Below are 10,627 nucleotides of genomic sequence, written 5' to 3' on the forward strand. Positions count from 1 at the left end.
TTGTCAGCTGACATAATTTATTCTGTCTAAGACAAGTAAAAATGTCCCTATGTCTGTTACTTCATGTATACAATGGCAACAATATCTCAATAACTCAAAAATATCTTGGTGAGTTTAGTCTCAAATACCAGTGATCTAGGGAATAAAAAAAAATGGGGAAATAATTCAAATCTATTTTCATTCCACACACAATGCAAGACAAGATAAACAGACATCATATAAACTGTATGTTAGGCTCAAAGGAAATATTAGCAAGCTATTACATAGGAGAACCTTTAAAATGTTACAAATAAGTCTATATTTACATAATAGAATTCATATTTATATCTTACACTCAATATCAAAACCTTTCATTAACTTTATATTGTACTTCTAGGAAAAATGAAAATATACATCCTAAGAGTTTGACATTACTTTGAAGCTCATGTTAAGGATACAGTAAGGTTAAAAAGAATATTTTAATTTATGCAATATTAAAGAAAATATTCTAATTAAATGAAAGTAGTAGGATTTATGAAGACCAATAATCCCATAATGGCAATTTCTATAAGAAATAAGTCATTATTCCCAAGTTTTTCATCTGAAAACTCACCCAGCAGAAATTTAGAGCAGACATACATTATCCCGATGTTACTCTATGCTTTCTGTATCATCAGATCTTAAATAAACTCGATTCCATTTTTCTTGAATATGTAAGTCACATCTGTCTAGTCTAACTAGATCTTAGTCTTTCATCAGCCCAGGTTGCCGACATAAAGCTTTTAATGTTATTCAGCTTCAGACACCTCCAAAATCTACAGAAAAGGATCCCCTAAGATTATGACTTCTAGCAGAAAATTCAGTTCAGCTGCTGTGCACGGCAGGTGACAGAGAAGCATGATAAAATCCTTCCTCTTCAACCTGTCCAACTAGGCAGACAGACAAAAATGGAAACAAAGTCCTTGAACTAGCCCCAATGCACATACTTTAGCAACTTATATCTAAAATAGACTTCAAAAATGCCCTTGTATTGCCCAACATCACGTAGTCTACCTTGGAAAAGACAGATTCCAAAATTGACAGACAGCACCATTAAACCTGTTCCTAAATATGATCTTGCAAAGCATCTGTATTCAGAAAACTCTTCTGATGGTGAGAACGCTAAGTTAGTATGGTAAGTAGAGAAATCTCCAAAGACAAATCAGAACACAGGAAGAGAGAAAAATTATACAGAAAAACTCTTTAGCATATTTTCCTGAAATTTCACACATTTTTTCTTTTGTAAAGAAAAAAAGTTGTGAGAGACATTCTTTTTACATTTTTTTATTCATTTCTTTATTTTCTAAGTGTGTGTGTGCACCTGCCTGCTTCATGCCCCAGTGCCCTTGTGGAGGTAAGTGGATTCACCTCTTCCACCATGGGGGTCTCAAGGATTGAATCAGGTCATCAGGATCGACAGCAAGCCCCCTCACATGCTGAACCATCTCACTGGCCTACTCTTAACTTGCATTTTTTGAGGAAGACAACAATGAACTATGTCAAAAAATTTTACATTAAAATATAAATGTATTAGGAAGTCCCCTAAGTGTGTGTGTGTGTGTGTGTGTGTGTGTGTGTGTGTGTGTGTGTGTGTGTGTACTTCTCTCAAACATATTGTTAACATTTATTCTCCAGTGTGGGTCAGGTGCTAATTCCCAATGTCAAAATTGACATTTTATCTGAATGGAATCTAAGCATGAGTAAGCTTAAACTGTTATCTGAACCACAGAATTGGCCATTTGGCTTTAAATATGTACAGATTCTATCTAAAGATATCAAGTTCAGATTGAGAATACAGGCACAAGGTCTGTTTTTATTCTAAAACCTTCTACATACATTCATAATTTTGACAAAAACCTAGAAGGTTCTTTCAAATGAACTTTAACCTACTGAACAGCACTTATATCCAGGCTCTGATGTTTATTTCAGCAGCATTTGACTCTAAGAAGCACATCAAAATCACTCAAACATCAAATTGCTCATCTGATAGAATGATTTATTTTCCCATTATAGGAAAGTCATGAGTGACTTGTTCTGAGGTATGTTTCTGAACTATGGAGGACATCTATTAAAAAATCCACACTTGAAGGTTTCTCTTTAGGTGTAACATTTCAAGGCTGAACAGTCTCTGCTGGTACCAGATTTCCTGTTGTATCCAACTGCATACATTTACACGTGCATGCAGACACTGGACATTCTGCATGGTCCCTGAAAAAACGGTGAAATAACAGTTAGGAATCCAAGCTTTACATCCACAAATACATTTATATAATTATCTTCAAAATGCTACTGGGCTAAGTATATAAATTAAACCCCACAATAAAAAACTGTATTCAGAGCATCAAATTAGAAACCATCACCAAGGTGAACTTTGAAGAGAATGTTCCTGAAAAGAACAGTTTTGGCTTCCACACTAATAATACACCAAAACAGTTATTAAGAGTTCAGGTTAGCAAAATGAGACAGCACTCATGAAGTGTTGTGTTAATGAACGCACAGGACCACTAGCACTGCTTAGAATCAGTAAGTTCACTTTGAGAACCATCACTGCAAGAGCGATTTATGTGGGGCTCACCTAGAAAGAACTAAGGTAGTAGGTGTGTGTGTGTGTGTGTGTGTGTGTGTGTGTGTGTGTGTGTGTGTGTGTGTGCATGTATAATTATATTCATAATTTAATTACATGAGAAATTGTAAGCTAGGAAAAACTGTAAATATCCCATCTCCCAACAGGGTTAAATAACATTAAACATTGAATCCATACAAAGGATTTCTTAGATAAGTATAAAAAAACTGAGGTAAACTCTCACGATGTAGCCATGTCTAGCCAGGAATTTGCTGTTCAAGCTGTCCCTGAACTCATCTCATAAAGATCCACCTGCTTCTGCCTCCCAAGTGCTGAGATTAAAGCAAGCACCACCACACACCTGGCATAGATATTACTTTTACAGTTTAACATTATGTAAGATAATAGCAGAACATTACCTTTGTTAAGTCAATAAGCAAATAAGTTGCAAAAAATTAATTCTTCAATTAGACATAATACAATGATACCAAGAGCCTGACATATTGAAAAGGGTATCTGCTCTATGTCCTATAACTGTAAGATTATCAAGGAAGAAAAGTGTTGTTTACCTGAACCAACTAAGCATATGTCCAGCATGCCCACCATGCCGACAATTGTGACACCAGGTAAACCAATTGTTAAACTGAGCCAACTTTTTGTCCTTGCTCAAGTCTACTTTTTCATCTGATTTGGATCCGCCTATGGGAAAAGAAATTGATCATCATTAGCCACATCACAGCAGTTTAAGTTTCTTAAAGGGTAGCTATGTTAAAAATATAAATCATATACCATATTGCAATAGCAATTTTATTAAAATCTAAGACTGAATAATAGCTTACATATATGTAATAGTTACACACACACACACACACACACACACACACACGTGTGCGCGCGCACGTGTGTGTGTGTGTGTGTGTGTGTGTGTGTGTGTGTGTGTATGTGTGTGTATTTGTTTTTTTTGTTTTCAAGACACAGTCTCACTATGTAATTCTAGCTATACTGGAACTCATTATGTAGACTAGGTTAGCCTGGAACTCACAGAGATCCACCTGCCTCTGCCTCCCGAGGGTTGGGATACAAGGCTTGTGCCATTACACCCAGGTAGTTTACCTATATTTTTAATGGTCAACAAAAAAAATGCAAAAGTGTATCCAAACCCACTAAGAAACTACATGAATTGAAAAACATTTACACTAGTCAAAAACTTTTCCAAAAAGAAATCTAGACACAGGTTTCAGGTGAGTTTTACCAAAAACCAACAGCCACACAAACTCTTCCAAAGAAGATTAAAAAAAAAAAAAAAAAAAAAAAAAAAAAAAAAAGTCATGTGGTACTTCTTTGGGTTGGTATAATTTGCTAACAAAATAACAAAAACAGCATGAGAAAGATGACTGACCAATCTATCTCCTGAATAGACATAAAAATAACAGGTAAAATACACGCAAATAGAACCTTGCAATAACACAACCCAATTCTCTTTCCAGGTAACTATAACAGAGACAATGTAAACATATATAAAGGGGACATGAAATATTTACAGCAGCACATTATTCATCCTAGTGAAACTCTGGAAAGTAAATGGTTAATAGTATATTAGAAAATCCTACTGTACTCCTGAACGAGACACTCAGTGGTAGTGAGAAATAAATTACAGCAGCAGTCATCAGCACCGCACACACACACACACACACACACACACACACACACACACACCACCCAAAACCAAACCAAACAAACAAACAAAAAACCCCAACCTTGAAGTTTAGGGTTAATCAAAACAGGAAAATGAAAGGATAAATTTCATGTCTTCTGCATAAGTTTGAAACTACACGCAAAAGTAAATGTGACAAGGCCATGTATCTAATCAACAGGCTGAATAAGAAACTCAGAATCACATGTTCATCCTTGAAAGCATAAACATACCAACAACCCTAAATGGAATCAATGGGTCATATTTATGTATTTTTCTCTCTCTGGGTATATGTTGTGTATCTAATTAGCACACAAAATAAGAAAAAGCAGTCATGAATTTGAGAGGGTACAAGGGGGTAGGACCTGGAAAGGGTTGGGGGTAGGAGAGGACATAATTATATTTTAATTAAAAACACAACTGGAAGAAAAGAACTGGTACAGACAGGGCTGCTTGTGGTGGCACATGCTTCAAAACCTAGTACTTGGGTGGCAGAGGTAGGCTGATCTCTGAATTCAAGGCTAGCCTAGTCTACATAGTGAGTTCCAGGATAGCCGAGACCCTTTTCAAAAATGAAAAAAAGACTGGTGTAGGCGATGACTCAAGCAAGGGAGGGGAGGGGACTCTTGGAATTTCTATTTATCACAATACATGGCATAAATACTCATCCATGTTCAGTTCAAAAAAGTTAAAAGACACGTACTACGACAAAAAAATTGTTTATGCATGTGCATCTTCACATATATTTTCTTGTTGACCCTTCCTGTAGTACTTAAATTTCAGGCATGTTGGACATCTCCAGGCTTTTCTACACACACTACTTTGCTATGCCACTTTTTGTGTTCCAAAAAATGCTGATTCTATTAATTTTGGCTACCTCAATGTTTTGTTTTAAAAAAACAAAGCAAACTAAAATATTTTAAGATCCCACACAATTACAGATAAAAATACAAGAAAATTAAATAAAAATTGTTACCTCTAAGCAATTATTACCTTTTAAAACATGTTGTATATAATAAAAAATTTACCTGTATCATTTCTAGTCACATTTAATAGCTACAGGAATAATTTTATAGCTAGGAATAGTTTCTTAAAATATCCATAATTTTCTCTTGATGGTATAAAGATAAAAGAATGTATAAATAATATTTAAGAGGTGGTTGTACTGAAATTGCTCTAAAGGATTTACCAACAAATCAACAATGAGGAAAAGGAAAAGACAGAGGGAAAATACAGATTTACAGATACGTATTTTTATACCCTTGTGTAAAAGTCTCTTTAGTAATTTATTTATTTTTAACTCTGTGTGTGTGTGTATATTGCCTGCATGTATGTCTGTGCACCAGATGTGTGAGTAATGACTGAGGTGGTCAAGAGGACGTTAGATCTCTGGGACTGGAGTTACAGATGGTTGTGAGTCATCATATGGAAGCTCAGAATCAAACCCAGGTCCTCTAGACCAGCATCCAGTGCTCATTGAGCTACTTCTCCAGCTCCTTTATTTTAACTCCTAACTTTCAGAGGGGACAGTCTAGAACAGGCTACTTATTGTGCACATTTTTCCTTTTTAAATGAAACTGACATATTAAAGTCTTCCTTGCTACAAAGAGGTAATTTTTTTTTTTTTTTTTGGTTTTTCAAGACAGGGTTTCTCTGTGTAGCTTTGCGCCTTTCCTGGGACTCACTTGGTAGCCCAGGCTGGCCCCGAACTCACAGAGATCCACCTGGCTCTGCCTCCCGAGTGCTGGGATTAAAGGCATGCGCCACCACCGCCCGGCCAAAGAGGTAATTTTTTTAAAGATCAAGTGTGTTCAAATTTTTAAAGATTTATAGTGAATTAAGAAGATACCCAATGCAAAATATTTGGAAATTAGAGTCTCACCCATGCACTAACAAAAGGTGGAAATCATTATAAAATCTAGCTTTAAAAAAAAATATGTCACCATTTACAAGTTCTATTAAGGCACAGGTTTTTATGTGTGGTTTATTTTTAGGACTTGAATAACAAGTATTTGTAAAATGTTTAAAACTTATGCTAATTAAAACTTCTTAATAGAGTTTGAATACTTAACTGAGTTTAACATGATGCAACTCTTGTGCTCAGTGGCAGATGTGTGCTCAGCGTGTGTGTGTGTGTGTGTGTGTGTGTGTGTGTGTGTGTATGTGTGTGCACACACACAAGACAGAAAGAGAGATTCACTAAATAAGCTCATGAACACTGACATCTAGGACCATGAAGTATGATGGATATAATGTCTGAGTACAGGCAAAGCACCCGAGAGAGGTCTGTGTGCTTGTATTTCTAAACTGGGAGACAATGTTTGATTTCTATTAAGTCTGTTTAATTTTGGAGCTAGGACTCTTCTGATAAAATGAACAAATTCACTATTCTCTAGTTACTGTATCATAGTCTTTAGGATTATGTTCAGGCTCCTAAGTTTTGGGCTCTGCTTCCTATGAATGCACTTCCTAGACAGATCCTATGCCACTGAGGCGGCTGTGCTGTTCAGTGTAACTTCCCCACACTTCCACCCTTATCAATCCAGACACAGAAAGGCTTTCCTGATCATAACATATTAAAGCTGACCAAGCATCAGGGGAGTGGCCTTTCAAGATCTTTCAATGTTTCTTTCAAAATTCCTAACAACTTCCATGTAAAATACATTTTATTCTACCCTCACGGGATAAAGTATTTCAAAATTCAAAATGCTTGGGGATTTTATAAAAGTAATACAGAACAAATATACTTTCTATAACACATCAAGAAAGCCAGATATATTTGTAACTAAGTACAGTAGCATTTTTGCAGGAAAGCATGTGGGTATTCACAAATAAATAAAAATCTTACTAGTCTTGTTCATTTTTACCATGTTTTATTGTCAAATGAGAGTATTATAAATTCATTTTTAAAATTCCCCTGAAGCCAGGTGTGGTGATATAGCCCTTTAATCCCAGGACTCTGAAGGCAGAAGCAGGCAGATCTCTGTGAATTTGAGGTTAGTCTGGTCTACAAATTGAGTTCCCAGTCAGCCAAAATAAACAAACAAACAAATCCTCTGGACTCTCAGATCTTCCTAAAGATTTTGGAATTAGACACAGGGTCTGTGGACCACTCCTTACTCCTCAAAATATATTATCCCTTCTTTTTTATTCTATGTTAGTTCTCCATGCTCCATGTTTACTGTTCATCATGCGTTCTAAGAGGCTCCTGGATTCACTCAGCTCCGTGCATCAGCCTTATCATAATATGTAAATAAGTAGATAAACTTATATTATATTCAGAACCAAGTATGGAAGAAATTTCTGAAATAAATATTATGATGTAATAAATCATAGTATTCAGCATTTATTAGTCTCCACAATAGCTTGAACTATCTATGATTTAATTTTTTTCAATTCCAGGTAATTATCTTCTCATACATGTTTCAAAATTAGAAAAGATAAAAAAAGTTAATATGTAATAAAAAATGAAATGAACTGTAGTCCCAACAGAAGGCAAATATTCACTATAACTTCCTGAGACTTATGGTCCAAAGGCTATACTAAATGTAACTACTTTGATATATCTCCATTCTCACAGATATATGATTTATTTTCTTTTATTTTTTCACTCTACTAGATGCTCCAAATTGTTACATTCTTGTCATAATTGGGGCTACATAAAAACTAATCAGCATTCAGCATAAAATAAAAACCTTCAATTCATATTTAAACCAAACACTGGGGTTATGGTCATGTACACCTGTAACACCAGTATTTCAAAAGCCAAGGCAAGAGGGTCATGAGTTCTATCTAGGCCAGGTAAGGCAACATAGTAAGACACTGTCATAAATACTAGAATGTACACTTAAAAACATTACATATGGAGGAAAAAGACACAATGGCCACTTCTTCATTACACCAGTGTAATAAATAGCCAAATAACTTTTTTTAAAGACAGGGTTTCTCTATGGAGGTAGTTCTGGATGTCCTGGAACTTTCTATCTAGACCACACTGGATGTGAGCTCCACAAAAATCTGCCTGCCTGCCTTTGTTTCCTGAATGCTGTGATTAAAGGTACCCTCAACCATGCCCAGCCCATGCCAAAATGTTTTTTTGATGAAGACTTTTGATATTAGTATCATTTTCAAGTTACAAAACTTCAATGTTCAAAGCTATCAAGTATATTATATTCCATTATTTGCTGTTCTCAAAAAGTAATTCCCAGCTGGGCAGTGGTGGCGCACGCCTTTAATCCCAGCACTCGGGAGGCAGAGCCAGGCGGATCTCTGTGAGTTTGAGGCCAGCCTGGGCTACCAAGTGAGCTCCAGGAAAGGTGCAAAGCTACGCAGAGAAACCCTGTCTCGAAAAACCAAAAAAAAAAAAAAAAGTAATTCCCATGTTTACTGTAAAGAGTAAAAAATATCTGGTATTTTTCATCATTAAAAACATACATCATCCCTGGAATGGTGGCGGCATATATCTTTAATCCCAGACCTTGGGAGGCACAAGCAGGCCAGCCTGATCTACATAATGCAACCCCTTCTCAGAAAAGAGAGAACAATAAAACCCCACATCTATTTACTACATAACTGTCAAAATAGCAAGACCAAAACTGAGAACGCCAAAGTGTCCTGGTTTCTGGGCTAATAGTCTGTGTATTAGAAGTGAGGATGAAGTCCTAAGGAATGTGACAGTACTCTGAGACTATCAAAAGGCCGTATGCATACAAGGTATTTGTTAACAGCTGTGAGCACACTGAATTTTAAATATCAAATCTGAAATATTGGGTAGCTGCCATAAGAATGGTATAATTATAAAATCACTCATCTTTAAGCTTTAGTCATCAATTTTAGATTGGCCAGCATCTATGAGATTACCTGAGTTACCATAAATACAGATTTTTACTTTTAATGTACAGACTTTATAGTATAAAGAGGTAATAAAAACTTTCAAGCCAGTCAGTAAAGTGCCTTTTTAAAAAAATAATAGACATTAATATATATTTTACTTGAAACAATAATTGAATTATGTAGAAAAAATGAGTTCAGAACAGTATTTTGCGCAATGATGTCATACCAGGACAGCTAGACACAGGCGTTCCCATATTAATGAGGCAAAGTGCACATCGAGGAAGCGGTTTTCGACAGCCAGGGCAACTCGTGACTTTGGATTTGGTTGGTGAACCACTCACACCATACTGACTAAAGCCTCTGCCCTGGTGAGGCACTGAGGAGCAGCTGTAGGAGATTGATTTGCCACAAAAATTACAACTCACAAACACCTACAAAGCAAATGAAAAAAGCTATTTAGTTCAAACCAAAATGGAATTATAAAGTCTGATACTAACAAAATACGTTTTAAAATTTTATTTTACTTTGCAAAATGATCCATCTGATTAGCTCTCAGTTTATGTCTCCATGTAGCAGTTACACTATTTGGTATTTCCTGTTACCTTTACTTAATTACATTCTTCTTAATACCACTGATACTTGTGAAATACTAGGAACTTTAGACCCTAACATTTTGTAATTATCAGGGACATTGGATGCATGCAAGCCCATTACAAAATACCCCAATGTGGTTTAATATAAAATGTGCCCCATAGACACTTGGTCTACAGCTGGGAATGGGCCTTGATGCAGGGCCTAGCTGGAGAAAGTGGGTCATTTGGTATGGCCCTTGAGGTTTCTTAGCCTGGCCTCACTTCCTGACTGTGGACAGAAAGTGTCAGCTGCCTCATGGGCCTGCTCCCATTCCTTCCCCACCACCAAGGGCTGTATTCCCTACAACTGCTGTCCCTTCAGCTGCTTCTCGTTAGGCAGCTGTTTACATCAACAACAGGAGAAACTAAAGGCACCAAAGTGCAACCACTAAATCAAAGTTCAGTGACCCATCCTCTGAACAAAATCTGCTTATAAAGCAACACTCTGAGCTGGACTTCCTGACAGGCCTATGACTCAACTACTCAGGTAGCTGAGGCAGAGGATCACAAGTTCAAGGCCAGCCTGAGTAATTTAGTAAGATTCTTGTCTGAAAAAAGGAAAGGAAAAGGAAAAGGAAAAGGAAAAGGAAAAGGAAAAAGGAAAAAGGAAAGGAAAGGAAAAAGGAAAAGGAAAGGAAAAAGGAAAGGAAAGGAAAAAGGAAAGGAAAGGAAAAAGGAAAGGAAAAGGAAAAAGGAAAGGAAAGGAAAAAGGAAAAGGAAAGGAAAGGAAAAAGGAAAGGAAAGGAAAAAAGGAAAGGAAAGGAAAGGAAAGGAAAGGAAAAGGAAAGGAAAGGAAAGGAAAAAGGAAAGGAAAAGGAAAGGAAAGGAAAGGAAAAGGAAAGGGAAAGGAAAGGAAAGGGGAAAGGAAAAGAAAGGGGAAAGGAAAGA

The 10,627-nt window shown here is 36.3% G+C and overlaps 1 protein-coding gene across 2 annotated transcripts in view; it reads right to left on the minus strand.

The window, feature by feature from the left end:
* Window positions 1–1,993: 1,993 nt before the first annotated feature.
* Mios (meiosis regulator for oocyte development) overlaps window positions 1,994–10,627 on the minus strand; it is a 33,308-nt gene continuing 24,674 nt past the window's right edge. For both annotated transcript variants that reach the window (XM_076566213.1, XM_006986896.4), the window contains exons 10-12: window positions 9,334–9,538; window positions 3,151–3,280; window positions 1,994–2,226 (exon numbers count right to left, since the gene is read on the minus strand). In XM_076566213.1, the coding sequence (XP_076422328.1) occupies window positions 2,130–2,226; window positions 3,151–3,280; window positions 9,334–9,538 (432 nt within the window). In that variant the 3' untranslated portion in view covers window positions 1,994–2,129. The remainder of the gene's footprint in view (window positions 2,227–3,150; window positions 3,281–9,333; window positions 9,539–10,627) is intronic.

This window comes from Peromyscus maniculatus, chromosome 3 (assembly GCF_049852395.1).
Source record: "Peromyscus maniculatus bairdii isolate BWxNUB_F1_BW_parent chromosome 3, HU_Pman_BW_mat_3.1, whole genome shotgun sequence".
NCBI classification, from domain to species: Eukaryota; Metazoa; Chordata; class Mammalia; order Rodentia; family Cricetidae; genus Peromyscus; species Peromyscus maniculatus.